At 41.1% G+C, this 18,279-nt stretch overlaps 1 protein-coding gene across 10 annotated transcripts in view; it reads left to right on the top strand.

Annotated features, from left to right (window-relative positions):
• PPFIBP2 (PPFIA binding protein 2) overlaps nt 1-13,322 on the top strand; it is a 189,600-nt gene extending 176,278 nt beyond the window's left edge. For all 10 annotated transcript variants that reach the window (XM_054025787.1, XM_054025784.1, XM_054025792.1 and 7 more), the window contains 7 exons: nt 149-299; nt 533-644; nt 1,418-1,506; nt 3,716-3,838; nt 5,026-5,151; nt 9,563-9,751; nt 10,939-13,322. In XM_054025787.1, the coding sequence (XP_053881762.1) occupies nt 149-299; nt 533-644; nt 1,418-1,506; nt 3,716-3,838; nt 5,026-5,151; nt 9,563-9,751; nt 10,939-11,136 (988 nt within the window). In that variant the 3' untranslated portion in view covers nt 11,137-13,322. The remainder of the gene's footprint in view (nt 1-148; nt 300-532; nt 645-1,417; nt 1,507-3,715; nt 3,839-5,025; nt 5,152-9,562; nt 9,752-10,938) is intronic.
• Nucleotides 13,323-18,279: the final 4,957 nt, after the last annotated feature.

Genomic DNA, 18,279 nt, shown 5'->3' with positions numbered 1-18,279 from the left:
TTGGAAAAATATATTTAAAAGTGACTTTAGTTAAAGTAAAACTATTGTTAAAGCATCACTAACCTCTCCATACCAGGTTAGAAGGCTTTTCTAAAGTGTCAGTTAATTCTCTTTAGTGTGATCCTCATACAGTACTTGTGCTTTTCAGTGACTACAATGCCCCCTTTGCTCAGTGGAGCACTGAAAGAGTTTGTAACTGGCTTGAGGACTTTGGTCTTGGTCAGTACGTCATTTTTGCACGGCAGTGGGTGACTTCTGGCCACACGTTATTAACAGCAACACCTCAGGACATGGAAAAGGTAAGAAATCTGGAATTATTGCTGTCTATTAGGTAGGTGTAAATGGCTGGTCCTTCATTGTATCAGTCCATTAGTCACCTTTAGATCCAAGCATCAAAATATAGCAGCTAATTCAAAAAGGTGCATGTAGCAAAAACTAAAATCAGTCTCTCTCACATGAATGAGTTCTGAGATAACAGGCACCACACCACATAAGGACAAGCTATTTATTATAATTATTTTTTTTATTACAGGAACTAGGAATAAAACATCCTCTGCACAGGAAGAAATTAGTCTTGGCCGTTAAATCAATAAATACAAAACAGGATGATAAGTCTGCACAACTAGATCATATCTGGGTGACACGTAAGTGCTTGTTGAACTGCGGGACCAGAGGCTGGGTTTTTTTTAACCTCAACTGAGAAGTAATTAAAATGTTTCAAGTATTTCTTGTACACAGTGCATGAGAGTTTCTCATAGAAATGTATGTTAAAGTCAGCTGATTATAAGATTGATTGATTGTCTAATTGTACTGTACCATAATGGCAGTTGGAAGATTTCATTGGAAGAATATTTTAGAGATTTATATTTTAAAATTTTGGCTTTCTTGAATGCCAGTTCTAATGAATATGCCTTATTTTTTAACAGCTTGCTTGCTTTTTGATTTCTGTGGAAATCATAACTGAATTTAGGACTCAGAAAAAGGCAACTGGAATTCAGCTTAAAATACCTCAGGCCAGGAATCAAGCAACCCCTCCAATGTAACCGCCTTGAGGGGGACTGAGTGGGAGTAACTAGATTTTTTATTCCTAGTATGGGAGTCGCTAAACGCTCCTGTAGAAGTCACATGCTCAGTCATATATTCTGTCCTCTAAAGCATTTCGGGAATGTCATTTGTGGGTTTTGGGTGGGAGTTGCCTGCCGTTCTCAGACAAAGGGAGGGCCATTTTGGGTAGAAGGCCTTGAAAGGGCAGTGAAAAAGAGAATAGGTGGCACATGAGTTTCTAAAGAGGGTCAGAGGACCCTGAGTATGAATGAAGGTGCAGAGGATGTGGAATTTCATCTTCAGGGATTGTTTCTTGATCTGAAAAGACTTCCTAAATCTGGATTTGTTTTCTCCACTATTTTTATATTTTCAGGATGGCTTGATGATATTGGCTTACCTCAGTACAAAGATCAGTTTCATGAATCCAGAGTTGATGGGAGAATGTTGCAGTACTTAACTGTGGTAAGATGGCTTACCATAAAACCACTTTCCCTCCATTCAGACTGACTCTGAACCTAGGGTTACCATATCTAGCAAATAAAAAAAGAGGACCCTCCACGGGCCCTGGCCCTGCCCATTTCCCCACCCCCCCCCGCCCCAACTCCACCCCTTCCCCGCCCTAACTCTGGCCCCTCCCACTCCCAGCCATGCGGAAAGGGCTGCCCGAGCGCTACCGGCTTCACGGTTTGCCGGGCAGCCCCCAGACCCTGCGCCCCCGGTCGGCGCTTCCCCAGCACAGCTGGAGCCCGGGAGGGGAAGTGCCCAGCCGGGGGTGCAGGGTCTGGAGGCTGCCCGGCAAACCGTGAAGCCGGTAGCGCTTGGGCTTCGGGCAGCCCCCTTGCCTCTAGACCCTGCGCCCCCAGCCGGGCACTTCCCCTCCCGGGCTCCGGCGGTGCAGGGTCCGGAGGCATGGGGGCTGCCCGAAACCAATAGCGCTCGGGCAGCCCAGCTCTTAAACAGAGCCGAAAAGTCAGGGGAGGAGCAGAGCTGCCGAGGCAGCCCCCATGCCTCCGGACCCTGCGCCGCCGGAGCCTGGGAGGGAAAGTGCCCGGCCAGCGGCTGAGGTCCGGAGGCAAGTGGGCTGCCTGAAGCCCATAGCGCTCGGGCAGCTCGGCTCTTAAACAGAGCCGAAGAGTCAGGGGAGGAGCAGAGCCGCCATTTTCCCGGACATGTTCAGCTTTTTGGCAATTCCCCCCGGACAGGGGTTTGAGTGCCGAAAAGCCGGACATGTCCGGGAAAAAGAGGATGTATGGTAACCCTACTGAACCCTCCATCTTGTAGATACAGTAGATTCTGCTTAAAAACAATTCTGATATTAGCAACTTCTGATTAATGGCAACATACTGCCAGGAACCAGTCCCATCCCAACAGTGATAATGGGATTCAGATATTAGCAACAGCATGCTCCTTATTAGCAACTTTTTTTTGGAAGAAAAGAGCCCCCTGCACACAGGTTTGTGAGTCTGCAGCTAGGGAAGGAAGCGCTGGGATATATCGTCTCTGGTTGCAGCCTCACAAACCTGCCTGTGGCCATGCTTAGCACATCCCAGTACTTCCTTCTGGGGCTGCAGCCCAGCAAACGTTCCTGTGGACAGGGCCCAAACAGGAAGCAAGGGGCCTTGGGCAGAGCAGTAGCAGGGAGAGGGCTATAGCCCAGATGTTGGAGCTGCACAGTACCTCTCCCTGCATTCTCCATGCTGCACCTTGCCAGGGGACTGCATGCAGGGAAGGAAGCACTCGACATGTTGAACCCTGATACCAGGAGAGTGCAGGGAGAGGTACCGAGTAGCTCCATGGGCCCTGCATCTGGGCTGCAGCTTCCCTCCCTGCTGGCATGTTTGCAGGGTTTCAAACAGGGAAGGCCTGCCCAGTGCTTTCTTTCCCAGCTGTTGCCTGATAAACCTGCCTTCCACTTATTAGCAACTGCCACATAATAGCAACTTTCTGCTATCAACCCAAGGGTTGCTAATAAGCAGAGTCTACTGTATTCAGGAAAGAGGGGGGAATTAGCTACTATTTTACTGGTAACTTTCCAGCAATATTCCTTTTAGTCTTGAGACTTTGCTCACATTCAAAAGAATCTAAAGGATTCAATTGAGATGAGCTATCATCAGCAGGAGAAAAAAAAACTTTTGAAGTGATAATCGAGATGACCTCACACCTACTATGGGTCATCTCGATTATCACTTCAAAAGCTTTTTTTTCCTCCTGATGATAGCTCACCTCAATTGATTGGCCTCTTACAGTTGGTATGGCTACTTCCACCTTTTCATGTTCTCTGGATGTAGAAATATCTTCTTGCTGTATGTTCCATTCTATGCATCCGAAGAAGTGGTCTGTAGCCCACGAAAGCTTATGCTCAAATAAATTTGTTAGTCTCTAAGGTGCCACAAGTACTCCTGTTCTTTTTGCGGATACAGACTAACACGGCTGCTACTCTGAAACCATTCCATCTCATGTTTCTACTTAATAGACCAATAGTCTTCTAGATTCTACATTAATTTTATTAAGATTCAATTGTTTTTTCTAACAGGAATGCATACTATTAATCTAACCTGGATTTCTTTGATACATAAAATGTCACAACATTTATTGTTGGGGGGGGGGGGAGGGGAATCTCATTGTGCTGTGGTATTCTACTCTACTTTTACCCAGGCTTTTCCTCTTTCAGAATGACCTTCTCTTTCTGAAAGTCACCAGCCAGCTGCATCATCTCAGTATTAAATGTGCCATTCACGTGCTGCGTGTCAACCAATTCAACCCCCATTGTCTACGTAGGAGGCCAGTTGATGAGGTAAAGAAGAAATTTGTGTGTTATGAGTCTAGTGTCACTGAACTAGTGCTTGTTTATCCCACGCTAGTCAAAGGTGAACGTGAAAGAAAATTAACAGTATAATATACCTGCCTCTGGAGTCTCCTCAGGGAAGTTCCACATCCCAGAGGAAGAAAATGGTGAAAGTTACTGCTTATCCTCTCCCATGTCACCAGCCCAAACCCAAGGAAGCAGGTTCCCCTCTGTGTTCCCATGTGGAAGGGAGCCAGGTGGCATTAAGTAGGTTGGCACAGGTGGTGTAACTGGAAGAAATGGATGTATTGAGAAAGGGACAATTTTGGCTAAATATCCAGAAGAAGTTCTGAAGTGTGAGATCTCTCAACACTGGCTGTAGAACAGTTTCCCGTGGGATAAGGTGGAAGTCCCATTGTTTGGTCACACATTGGGACCAACTCTGCACTGAAAGTGAAATGGACTACGATGGCAATAAGTATATGCCATCTGTAAGTCCCAGAGCTGGTTAAATAAAATATTCAGTGAATCTTACATTTATTTTTAATTATTCAACCACTTTTTTCCCATTGTTCTCCCAGTCTGTAAAGTTTGGCAAATCATTCACAACTATGTTAGAATTTAATAACATTTTTGAGTGAAGTCACTGGAATTTTTTTTATTATTTACTCAACTCTGATTTCTCAAGCAGTACTCCCAACAGCACATAAGCTAAATTAGCCTTTCTCCAGCAAGCGTCAGTTCTTCTCTTAGTCTCTGTATTAAGTACCTAGATAATACAGTGATGGAAACCTTAATAATTATTATTATTATTTCAATATTTTTTGCAGCATAAATATTCTCTGCATATTGTCTTTTATATGAAGCAGTAGTTCTTAGGGTTCCATCTGTAATAGAATGTACTTTCCATTTCACCAGCCGGTCCAGATTCTCCAAGTCTTCTGAGAGCTGCACAAGATGCTCAGAGCAAAACAGATTACCTCAGAATTTAGGAAATACTGATTGTTAGGGAGGAGGAATGCCTTAATAGTAACTGATAACTAGGCAGGCATGAAAGGTAAACTCATTAGCTGAGGCTCAGCCTTTTTCAAGTATTGAACTGTATTTTCTTATCTGAATTGTGTGTGCATATATGTATATAAACTAAACTTATCTGTGTAAAGAGTAGTATATTGTCTTTTTGTGGTTATTTACAGAATAATATTTCACCTTCTGAAGTAGTGCAGTGGTCCAATCACAGAGTGATGGAATGGCTTAGATCAGTAGATCTGGCAGAATATGCACCAAACCTTCGAGGAAGTGGAGTTCATGGTGGCCTCATTGTGAGAACGGGTTCATAGTTTTATTCCTTTTTTTTTTTTTTTGTATATTAACTTAGCTACAGTAGTTAAGTAGGTAAGGTAATTTGGAAATGCATTTTCTGTTTAATTTCCAAGTATAAAACAGAAAGAGGCTATATCTTAATTCTAGTAATCTGTTGTTGTATGCTCACTGATCAACCTTCTTAAAACTACTGAGTCTGTTTTATGTAAATTAATTTTTACAGCATAAGAAATGTAAAGAAAAAAGAAATATTAGAAATCTAAAAAGCAAAATGATGTCACGTTGTCTTCCGAACTAATGGGGAGTGCATGAAACAGAAAATTTCTTAATAATTTCCTTTCTACTAGCAGCATCTCCCACAATTCTGAATGTCTGGGCTGCTCCCCTCCTCTCTGCAGCTCTCACAGGGGAATTAATCTTGATGGTGCTGCATGCTCTGGCCATGCCACCCTCTGCTGCTGCTTGCCACCCTCTGCTGCTGCTTGCCACCAAAGGAGTTATTCCAACACTAGAAATACTTGTATAACAATATGAGTAACTCCAGAGTAAGCAGACCAGCTATGTACAGTGGACCAAAAAACAGTCACATAGTAAAGGTTCCGCTCAACATCTGACCTTTTCGCTCATAAGCCATTCAAGGTGGGTAGAATTATGGGAGATGCTACTAGCAAAAGGGAAATCACCAATAAGAAATGTTTTTCCCATTCTGCAGCCCAGCATCCTCCACAGTTCTGGACATTTGGAAAGTAGTGAGCAGTGAACAGGGAGAATTATAGAAAAGGTCAAAAAGAAGAGTGGGTGGGGAGGAGAAAGGAATCCCTCTCCATTTACAAGATTTGCTCAAAGGGCAATATTATTTCTGGGCCACTTCCTGCAGCACCTTTCTGCCAAAGGAAGCCTCTGCAGATGACAGGAAGGACACATTACAGTGCTTGATAATAAAGGTAGTAGCTGTTGAGCCAGGTGGCTTCCTTGCAAAGTTCCAGGATGGCTGCATTTCTTTTTGCTCCTGAGGTTGCCAAGGATCTCATGGAGTGTGCCCTGACCCCTTTCAGGAACAGAATTTTGAATGCCTTGTGTGCCTCCACAATGCAATGGAGGACTTGAAAGCTCCAGGCCCCTTTTCCACTTAAAAAATAGGCTGGCCCATCTTCTCATGGATTCTTTATGTTTGGGGTAGATTTTCAGAGCTTTTCTGACATCTAAGGTGTCACACCTCTTCTCTGTGGACAGTGAAGGATGGACCAGCTCTTGGGAAGTGTGAAAGGAAGGGTTCAGTTTAGGAATAAAAGAGTCAGGAGTCACACTGACTTATCCTTGTGTAACACACAGTAAAGCTCCTACATAGATAAGGCTGCCAGCTCAGATGCTCATCTGGCAGATGTGATGGCTAGCAGAAAGCAAGTTTTGATTGAGAAATAGAATGCTGGTATTGACATCAGTGGTTTGAAGAGATGACTTGTCAGGGCTCCTTGTTTCACTTTGGTTGTTCACATACACGACTATAGTTGTGTTGTCTGACTGAATCAGAACATGTTTCTCCTCTACACTGGATTGGAACCATCTGAGCTACAGCTTGACTGCTCTTAGCCTTAGGTGGTTTATGCTGTGAGCCCTTTCCTCCGAGCTCCAGCTGCTTTAAGTGTGCTCCTCAGTTATGAGAACCATAGGATCTGGAAGACACATGGCCATAGCATTGCAGATATTGCCCTGGGCTAACCACTACTTTAAGGAGCTGAGCACCAGCAGCAATCCTTCATGTGTTCTGGGGAGTGGCCCACACCTTTAAGATGAAGCCTTGAAGATGCCTGATGTGTGATTATGCCCATGGAGTGATTCCCTGTGCACAGCCCTAGGAGGCCTAGTTGTTGAAGGTCCAGTGCTATGGTAGGCCTCTTGCAGCTCTGGAACAATGTGAGAAGGTCCTGAATATTTGGAATTTTTTTAGAGGTGGGTAAATCTTTGTTATTGAGGGCTCTGTAGCTACTTCTAGATGAGCTGCTTTGGTAGACTAGGTCAAGGAGCTTTTCTTGATCTTGATAACAAACCTATGCACCTGGGATGGAGCTCCGATCAAGCTGTCCAGGAAGGGGACACAGGTGTATACCCTTTAACCTGAGCCTGGCTAGCATTACCACGAACAGCTTTGTAAAGACCCTGGTGTCAGAGGACAGGCCAAATGGAAGCATCCAGTACTGATAATGCTTCCTGCTGTAAGAGAACCTTAGACATCTGTGGGGACAAGGTCTGATAGGAACTTCGGAGGTATGCACCTGCCAGATCCCCTGAAGTCAGAATATCCCCTGGGACAGGGATAACACAGTAGAGGCCAGGCTCTCCATCCACTTGAGCCTTTTGAGGTCAATATGGTTTGGATTCCCCCTTGCATTTTTGAAGAAGATGGAGTAGAACCCTAAGAATCTTTCTTCTGAAGAAGTGTTCTCTTCCTCCCATATCTAAAAGATGAGAGATCTCGTTCTGGAGCAGATTTTGTTACAGGGTTGTTGGAGGCACAGGAGAGAGAAAAGGTCAGAGGACCTGATGAATCTTGTGTGCTTTTTTCCCCTTTATGTATTTGTATGCGTTGAGAGCACAGATGCTCTATTGGGTGAGACCTTTGGCAGTCAGCTGTCCCTAGGACCTAGAGAACTCTGAGTTCAAAACCCTGTGGCAGTGAGTCTCAGAGACCATGTCAACTGATTGGGGTTCACAACAACCATCTAGGTGTTCGGGCTTGGGCTGGAGTCCAGGCTCTAACACCCTCCCCCCTACACTGGGTGCCAGAGCAAGTATACAGCTATTTTTAGCCCAGTGTGAGCTCCTCAAGCCCAAGTTAGTTGAACCAGACTCTGAGATTTGCTGCTTTGGGGGGAGTTTCACTGCATAGATGTACCCCTAGAGCCCTCCCTGGCTGAGTCCATTCCTCCAGGGCAGGGGGAGGGGACTATAACACTAGAGGCCTCCTGGTCAAATTAGGAAGGAGGGTATAGTTTGAGCCTGATTTCTTTTCCCAGGGCACTCAGGACCCACTTTAAGACTTGCGGGGGCGGGGGAGGGAGAGAAGAGAAGGAAGAAGGAGAAGAGATTTGTGGCCCCCACAAGTCGCCCATTGGGACTTGCATCCTGAGTTGACTGACTGGCATTGTCGTCATCATTAGAGCCTCTCCCTGCTCTGTTCAGAGACTCCTGGTCTGTTTTTTCCATGTTGAAGTCACTCGCACATCCCTCTTCGACTCATAGCCCCAGGACCTAACAGAGTTCAGGGCAGAAGGCTGGGTACAGTTCACTGTCTTCCAAGCCCAGGAAGGCTCTCTCACAGATGGGGCGTCAGTTAGATTTTGCCCTCTGCTTTTTGGGCTGCTCTGCCACATCGGAGCAGTGCAGAGGAGCCAGCAGAGAGGCATGGTAGCGGAGCTCAGGGTGAGTTAAGTCACCTGACTGTAAACCAACCCAGGGATATGAGAGGCTAGGGAGGGAAAAATCTTGAAAAGAGGAAAATAGGTGGCAGCACCAGAACCAGCATTCACATGTTGCCGCAAAGGGGGTGTAGCCAGAAGGGGTAGTGCCAAGTCTTTTATGCATCTCTGAGTTTCAGAGGAGGGAGCAGCCCAGATGTCCAGAACTGTGGAAGGTGCTGGCTACAGAAAAGAAATTATACAGTGGAAATTACTTTATTGATAAAACATCACCAGAACTGTTCAAAGAAATAAAATTAACTTGTGAGCCAGAGGCTGGTCACAGAAAAAGAAGTGCCCTGGGTCACTGAGCTGTGGCACCTTTGCCAATAACCAGGAATTGTTTAGACTTGGGAGTTAAGATGACAAGCAGCTAGGGTACATCTACACTGTTTTAAAACTCACAGCAGCAAATCTCAGAGCCTGGGTCTCCAGGCTTGGGCTTGGGCTTGGGCTTGTGCTACGGTGTTAGAACCAGCAGCGTACCTCAGGCTCGTAAACCCAACCCAGCCTGCGCTCTAGGCTGATCCTGAATGTCCACACCACGGCTGTGGGTTTCTAAAATACATTTTACTTAAGGGTACATCTACACTAAGGGCACTTTGAGTGCAGTGGGTTGCCTTTACAAATGTTTTAGTTTTTGTTTTGCTTTCTGTGCAAGTACTTCCTATCTTCTCTATATGTAAGGACCACTGCAAATACTGACATAATATTGTTTAGTTAAAGGCATTTGGAAAGTTTTTTCAGTTGACTCCTGTCACTTACAGTAGTTACTCGAGAATGAGTGAGGCTTTTATTTATTTGTCTGATAGTGTCTGACAGAAACGTAATTAAGAACATAGAGATTATTTTAATCAGCATTATAGGATGACCTACTTTTTTAAATATGTTTGTATATATGTATGTTGTAGAGGTTTGTCTACATAAAGCATAATTTTTGTGTTGTTCGTAATAGATTCTTGAACCTCGCTTTAATGGTGACACACTGGCAATGCTTCTTAACATTCCACCTCAAAAGACCCTCCTGAGACGCCACCTGACCACTAACTTTAATGTGTTAATTGGGCCAGAAGCACAACAAGAAAAAAGAGAAATAATGGAATCTACAGCTTACACACCTCTGACCACCACTGCTAAAGTTCGGGTATGCCACTGTGTGAATTCAGTTTGCTTTTCTTACAGACTAAGGGGCCAACTCTGGGAAGTGGGGGAGGCCAGTTCCCACTATGGTTACATTTTAGTTATTCTTAATACATAGCATTCAGCACAAATTCATCATGATTTACTAAAGAAATAAACATGCAATATTATAACCTTTTATTCAAAGGAAACACAATCCAAAACAAAATATTGTTCATTTTTATCATTAACTGTTCCCAGTTTTAACAAATATTTAACCAAGTTTCATAAAAATTATTCTGAATTGAATAGCGTTGAAAATTAAAAATCCTCTTCTTTTGAGTTCCTACAGTATGTTTGATGCCAAGTATACGTCTGTTAAATCTGCGCTTTTCCCAATGGCCTAATACAGTGTTAGGATTTGCAGAACATATACATCAGCTCTAACTGTAGCCAAAAATAGAGCAAGGGCTGTTTGTAGACCTGATCTTGTGGATACCTATGCACAAGTGACTTCATTTTTGTAAACAGTCTATTGATTTCAATGGGGTCTCTCTCAGACAGGTAAGTGCTATGCTTGCTACCTGTGACCTCAGTTTAAGAAAGCGCTTAAGACCATCCTTGTTCAGATTACTGAAGCCCACACCTGTGGCCTTGACTCAGCGAAGTACTTAAGCACCTGCATAACTTTAGACACATGAATTGTCCAAATGAAATAGTTGAACTATTGCTTAAAATTACATAACTAGTACAATTGACTTAACTAGTCACCCAGGTGCCAATTGAAAATATCATGTTAATCTGAGCTATGGTCAAACCCTACTTAATCACACCAATGACGGGGGAGACCTTTTGTGAATTAGCAAATATACAGAAAACCATGATTTAAAAAAAAAAAAAACACTATCACAACACACACACTTGTTGATTTATTTTGACAAGTTTAACTGTGAGAATCCATAATTATCCTAGTAAATGTACTGTAGTATAGCTAGCAAAGATAATTAAGTGTTGTTAATCTCAGCAGTATTCTGTATTATATCCTTTAGTAAGAAATATACAACAGATGATTAAAACTGTATTTTTCTAGTTTGTAGACTTCAGTCAAGATTAGCGCATTGTTGGCATGTAAAATCTAGTTTGAAGTTACAATTTTGTACATGTTAGACAAATTGGTTCTCTTGTGTAAAACTTTATATTTCATTATTTTAGCCAAAGAAACTTGGATTTTCACATTTTGGAAACCTACGAAAAAAGAAATTTGATGAATCTACAGATTACATTTGTCCTATGGACACAAGTCCAGGTGCAACTAATGGTACTCAGAAGAGCTATGGTGGATACAAAGGACTTAATCAACTCACTGATAGGGAATTGGACAAACTGGATCAGGTGGGACAAATAGATTGATGTCATTCTCATCTCTCATCCTCTACATGCATTCCAAAGCTTGCCAATAACCTTTTGTTACCATATAACAAAATCTCTGCTACATCAGCATGAACTCATTGAAAACGTACATTTGGGCTGTGGACACTTTTATACTGAGAATGTCAGATGAATAATATTTTTATCTTTGTAAGCGTAAACCCATCCATCTTCAAGCCCTTTTTCAGGTACATCAAACCTTTACACTATGAAAGTTAACATATTGGACTGTTAAATTTGGGATTATAGTAGAAAAATATTTTTTGTACTTTTAATTACATAATCCATGAGTACTGCACAGAGAAATTTTATCTTTATAAGTGGTTTGTAATGTAATAAAATCTTATTCAGATCAATTTGTACAGAGGTATCAATTTATATTTTATTCTCATAAAAGTACAACTGGATTGTATATTTTAAGACGTTAACTGAAGAGTGCATCGTTTGCACCACGTAAATGTATTACATACTCTATGAAATAATTATGCTTAAGCATATAAACACATGAACATTATCAATTAGACAATAAAAGAATACTTTGAATAATTCCATTGTTTTTACATATGTAGTGATCACTTTCTCTCTGTAATGGAATTTAGTTTACACACACAAAAACAGGAGGTTTCCATAAAAACCTCTATCCAGCCTCCTTCCTGCCAAAGTCTGTAAAGTACTGCAAACCCTGAAAAAGGGAGCTGTTGGAGCTTGTGTGAGCTTCTGTAGTGTACAAGAGCCAGACATGGGCATATCCTCTGCTGGTGTAAATTATCATAGCTCCAGTGACTTCCGTAGAACTATGACAATTTACACTAGCTCAGACTGTTCCAGAGAGAAGCCAGATTAAATAATTTTAAGTGAGAAACCAGATAAGAGAATGATCACAAAATTGATGACAATTCATTTTTCATTTGCATGGTTTACTACACCTAACGCATCATTTGTGCTCATCTGTAAAGTAACTCATTACCTAACCACTGTCTTTTCTTGTGCAAGTTTGCACTGTGTTATTTAGAGGACCCCGTTAACAAAAATGTTTTAGCATGTGTTTTAGCGATAAAAGGGTGATATATTTCATATATAGTGGCTCCTGTGTTAGTGTTTACAAAGTAAAATAGTATTGTTAATCTTATTTATGTTAAGGAAATAAGAGAGGACCAAATCCTAATAGAGTTGAACGCTGTCAGTACCTGTAGTGAATGTACTGTAGTTTGATGCTTTGACATGTTTACTGAAAGGAAGTGTCCAGTTACAAGGTAAAAGCAGCATCTAAGTAGTGCATAGTCTCCACTGATTCTGCTCTGAACAGGGGTGACTTTCACCCACAGTAAATTAGTGTCTATATCTGATAAGAACCAATTGAAAAATTGAAAATAAGTAACTCCAATATTTTGTAAGCAACTGCTGCCCCTGCTCCCGTAGAGTTCACTTTACTGAAGCAGTATGGATTTGATTTAACGTTAATATTCCACCATTCCTGACCCCATTTTAAATTACTAAATATAACTGTGCAACTGTTATACAAAATATTTTGTATATTAAAAAAATTGATGACATTCCAGCTGAAAAAATGACCTGGAAGTGAACACAGTACATTCACATCTTTGTACAGTGAAAAATTAATACTCTTAATGAACTACTACAGAACCCCCTTTACATTTTAGGCCACCGGATGTGCTGAAACAAATTATCTCTCTTTTTAAAATCAGTAAGAGCATGAAGAGTACTTGTATTGCCTGTCTAGTAGGAATGTATCACATGCGTTATTGAATGCATCTTGAATGCTTTTGACTTCTGAAAAATATTACTGTAACACACAGCACTAAAATTCATGAGAGCAAACTGATAAATTCTTAAATTTGCTAGTGCGTGTAATATTTTTACTAAAGGATTAAGGAATGCCTTTTCTCATCAGAAATTGATCTTCCTATCATAACCTCATTTTCGCTGCATTATGCTGGCATATGAGTATTTTTCCTCTTGTTTTCTGTGGTGTTATGTACAATATGTATATTTATTTCCATATAACTTTGAGAACGAATTGTTAGCACATTTCCAAGATTAGTAATTCATTATGTTGAGATTTTGTTTTTCTCAAGACAGAATCACCTCCAAAAGATGCATGCACTACATACATGCATGCTCTGAATAAAATTGTAGTTGCTGTCTGATTTGATATAGTTACTGACTGATTTTACAGATGGAACATTCAGAAGGAACAGTAATGCAAATAGGGGTGCTCTCTCAAGGCATAAGCAACCTCACGGTATGTACCAATTTATACTTGCTGTAAAGTCAAACTTATCCTGCTAGAATGCAGTGAAAGTTAAAGGACCTGCAATGCTCTAGAGTAAGTGTTCACGTTATAGACTCCTTATTTACAGCCTTCTTATTTCCATACTTCAAAAATCTTTATTTTGAAATAAGTTGTCAATCCTCTATTCATAGTGGATGGCCTAAATTGAACTTAAGTGGTGCATAGTCTCCACTGATTCTGCTCACCCTCTGAAAAGGGGTGACCTTTGCCCACAGTAAATTAGTGTCTATATCTGATAAAAACCAATTGAAAGTAAGTAACTCCAACATTTTGCAAGTAATTGCTGTCCCTGCTCCCTTAGAGTTCACTTGACTGAAGCAGTATGGATTTGATTCTGTATCCAATACATAGATCACATAATGTGTACAATTAATGGCTGCATTGGTGCAGCTGATTTATGGTCATGTAATGTGAAAGTATTTATTCACTATGTCACCCATCTGTGAGATTCATTGATGCTGATCATCCCACTGTGTTACATATAATCAGGTGACCTGTAATTCCTTAAATATTTATATCATCAAATCAGCTACATCAAGATGGTAAATTCCTGCTGTAATGAATCAGATCTAATTACAGTTGGATTGCTTTGCCATTGCTATACACATCTAACTGAACATACTTCTGACTTGTCTTCATACGGTTTACTTTCAGGATATGCTAAGCCAAGATGAAATGCTGAATGACAGCAGATTTTTAACACCTACCTTTGAAGACTGGAGATGATGAACATGACCAAGAACATTGTTATACCTCACATGTATCCAGAGAGCTGGCTGATGAAAGCTGGGTGCTATATGCAGAAAATAGCTTAGGCGTTTTCTGCCACTGAGAAGTGTAAAATATATATGAGGTTTATGCAGCAACACCTTACACGTAAAAATACCCCTGTGCTCTGTGTTAGGTATTTTTACATGGGCATTAAGAAAAGCTATGCAAAATTATTCCTCATCATCCAGAGAGGGTAAAATTGGAAAATGATTAAGACTAGTAAAAGATTTCTTTACAGATTTAGGATGACTTTGTACAGTGGATTTGTGCACTGTTACCTGCTAAATTGTCTGTTTTATAATTTTGTACTTTTATAATTAACTTGCAATGTAGCGATAACATAAGTAGAATAGGCCTCTGTCACAGAATAAGGGTCCTCTTCATATTAAATGATAGTGGCGAGGATGATACTTTGACAATTCCAGTCACTTTCTATCATGCCATATGATTCATGGTGCAGCAGATGCTATCTTGGGATCTGACAGACACTGGTGCAGACAGTTGTTCAGTGAACCATTGCTGAAAAAGCTGGTCTGATTTAGAGATAGAATTAGCTTTAGGATTTTGAAACTCCCTAAAAAGAGGAAGAGACTTCATCCCTCATTCTTTCTTCCTTCCTCTGCACCTCTCCTTGTCTCTGCTTTCTCTATCCTGATTATATCATTGGGAGGAAGAGAAAGGACAGATCACCTTTCCCCCTTCTTGAAGCCCTAGCAGGTGGGTGTGTTCTTAGTCAGGCCAGCAGAGAGCATGCGGATCCTTACTCTGCTCTCTCTGCAATGAGAAATTTGCTCACAGCAGGAAATCCCACAATCCCATCTTCAGTTTGAGACTGCAAAGGAAACAGAGACCTAAAAGTTGACTTTTCTTAGAAAATGACTAACACATGACTTCAAACAAGCACTTTGTGTGTTAGTGGTTGTGGAACAGGCAGAAAATTCATTTAACTTAAAATGCACATTTAAAATACCAAAATGGTGCATACCACCCTCGCTACAGATACTTCAAGGTGAGTGCAATAGAACTTTTAGCCCAGTACATGGTTTGCCTTATGACTGATGAAAGTTCCTTGTACAACTGGAACATTTCAGTAAGCGCCGCTGAATTTTGAGTCAAAATGACTAGAGCTACAAAGCACAGTTTAACATGTAGTGTGAAACTTAGCACAGATGGTTAGAAAACCATGAGGAAGTAATAAACTCCAACTCCTTTGCTCTAAGACTCTTTGCTTCCTGAATTGCATTCAGCATACTATAAGCAATGTAAATATATATAGATTCCACATACTGGCATGACTGAGATGTGGTTAGAAACAAGTTGTAATATTTGCATGTGAAAATTTTCTTTTTTTTTTTTTTAAAAAGACAGTTACTGCAGTTACACTTTTCCCTTAACTGTTCGCTCTTCATTCCAGCCTCCTATATGTGCTTATGTAGAGCACTATCCTAATGTAACTGTAGCAAACAACTCTAGCCAGTGTGACATTCAAAGGGTCGCTCGTTAGGAAATGCTAGGTAGTGCTGCTGCCATTAACTGGTGTTAGTATAGCTTATTGCTGAGTATAGATTGGCCACATCAGCTCTGCAGCTCCACAGATTTTAGTGGCATCGTGCTAGCATAGCTGAGAGAGAAACTTGAGCTACATATCTCAGGATGTGTTGCAATGAATCCAGAAATGTTCTGCTCCAAAGGAAATTAAATGATGAAATATAACGCGAGATTGACTCTCCCTTGCATATGCATCTAAGGAAGGGCAAATGATGAATGTTTTATCATCTCCAATAGGACATAAACGTAGTGGTGCAGTTCTTTTCTGGAGACCTGATTATCATCTAGGTATAGAATCACAAAAATATAGGACTGGAAAGAAACTTGAGAGGTCATCTAGTCCAGTCCACTGTACTGGGGCAGGACTAAATACCATCCCTCACAGGTGTTTGTCATTGGAGGTTTTTAAGAACAGCTTAGACAGATTCCACAACTTCCCCAGATACTTTGTTCCTATTCTTACACAACCTTACAGTTAGGAAGTTTCTCATGTCTAACCTAAATCTCCTTTGTTTCAGTTAAGCCCATTGCTTCTCGACGTGTCCTTAGTGGTTAAGGAGAACAATTTAACAACTTTTTATGTATTTGAAGACTTATGTTCCTCAGTCTTCTCCTGTTTTTTTTCAATCTTTCCTCTTAGGTCATGTTTCCTAGACCTTTAATTGCTTTTGTTGCTCTCCTCTGGACTTTCTCCAATCTTTCCTGGAGTGCAGTACCCTGTACCCAGAACTGGACACAATACTCCAGTGCTAAGTAGATAAGAAGGAATTACTTCTCCTGTCTTGCTTATGAGACTCCAGCTAATACATCCCAGAATTGTTTGCTTTTTTTGAAACAGTATTATATTGTTGACCCACAGCTAGTGATCCACTATAAACCCCCAGATCCTTTTCTGCAGTAGTCCTTCGTAGCAAGTCCTTTTCCATTTTGTTTTTGTGCAACTGATTATTCCTGCCTAAGAGTAGTACTTTGCACTTATTACATTTCATCCTATTTCAAACCATTTCTTCAGGTTGTCAGTATCATTTTGAATTCTAATCCTGTCCTCCAAACCTCAACCCCTCCCATCTTGGTATTGTCTCCTCAAACTGGAAGTTATACCTACCAGCTCCGGTGCAGACATACCAAACCAGTGAGGGCTGCCCCTGGAGCTGGAGGTACCTGGCAGTCCTGCTTGCTGCAAGTAAAAGCTAGATGTTATGACTGCAAGGCCTCCTTCCATGTAATGCTGCCTAACAACCCTTCTACCTTAAGGTTTCTCTTCAGCTGTCAGCCAGATAGACTGACAGGGCTGTATGGGCCTCAACAGGGGTCCCCTAGGAGTGGGGCTACAGTGTTGACTCCCCACATACACATTCACTACCACAGTACCAGCAGGATATTTTGTACTGGGCAATTCCAAAAACAATCTTGACTAGGTGTTGAAACAGAGATTTTATTTTGGAATATATATAATAGGCTTGAATTAAACACTGTCTGAGGGTGGGTTACTGGTTATATCTCATCCCTTGTGGTTGCAATGAGGTTTTATTTTGTGTGTTATGATGCTAGACCATGTTCGGAAATATTTCTCAAGGGTATGTCAATGCCAGACATGCCTCTTTCAAAAGAGCTTAAAGTCTGGCTGTTTTCACTTAAGTGCTATTCAGAATGAGTAAGGGGTGGCCCTTATTCAATAGGACTAGTTAAAGAGCAAGATATTACTCAGAGTAAAGATGGCCTAATCTAGCCCTTACTGCACAAGCTTCAGAGTGTGACCCAAGTGGGGAAGTGAGACTTGAACTGTGGTCATAGAACTGACTTCTCCTAAAGACTAGTTAACAAGTTTGTGTATAAATCTCTATAATGCTAGAAATTAACAGCTAATTTCCACTATGCCCATTGTGCAAAATGAGCTTTAATGTATGGAGACAGCAGAACTGTTTGATAAGTGAATAGGACTTTTGAAAATCCCAACCTCTAACAGAGATCAGAGTTAGATTTTTAAGTAACACTTTTGATAATTCTCCCTGTTTGTTTGAATACAGGGTTATTTTAGTGTACTCTGTGCACCTTAGATTAATCTGCCAGTGAATGTGTAATTAAATTTGTTTGTTTTGTATGAATGTTGACTCAGTGTACACTGACAGAGCAGAGAAGGGTAGTTTTGCACCCTGAGATGTTTCAAGCAGGCCATACTGTAAGTATTATTATTTTTAACAATCCAGTTCCAGTGTGTTGGTTTGTGGACTTAAGTGTTCTGTTATCTTATTTGATATACAAACGCTGACCTTTGGGGCATCAGACTGTAATGAATAAATGCTGTATGTTTGTCTATATTCCAGGTTGACTCTGTGTAGTACGTTTTAGATATGCCTGGGCAGCTGGTCTTCGGGGAATTTTAAAGTTTATTCATTCACCCCTATTTGCTCTTCAACAGTTAATGAGAGTACCCTGTCTTGAAGTACAGGGTACTTGTACCATGCCCAGAATACTGGGTAGGGATTTTATAT

This window comes from Malaclemys terrapin, chromosome 4, assembly GCF_027887155.1.
Source record: "Malaclemys terrapin pileata isolate rMalTer1 chromosome 4, rMalTer1.hap1, whole genome shotgun sequence".
Taxonomy (NCBI): domain Eukaryota; kingdom Metazoa; phylum Chordata; order Testudines; family Emydidae; genus Malaclemys; species Malaclemys terrapin.
Note: the sequence above shows the minus strand (reverse complement) of the source record. Positions and strands in the feature narration are given on the sequence as shown.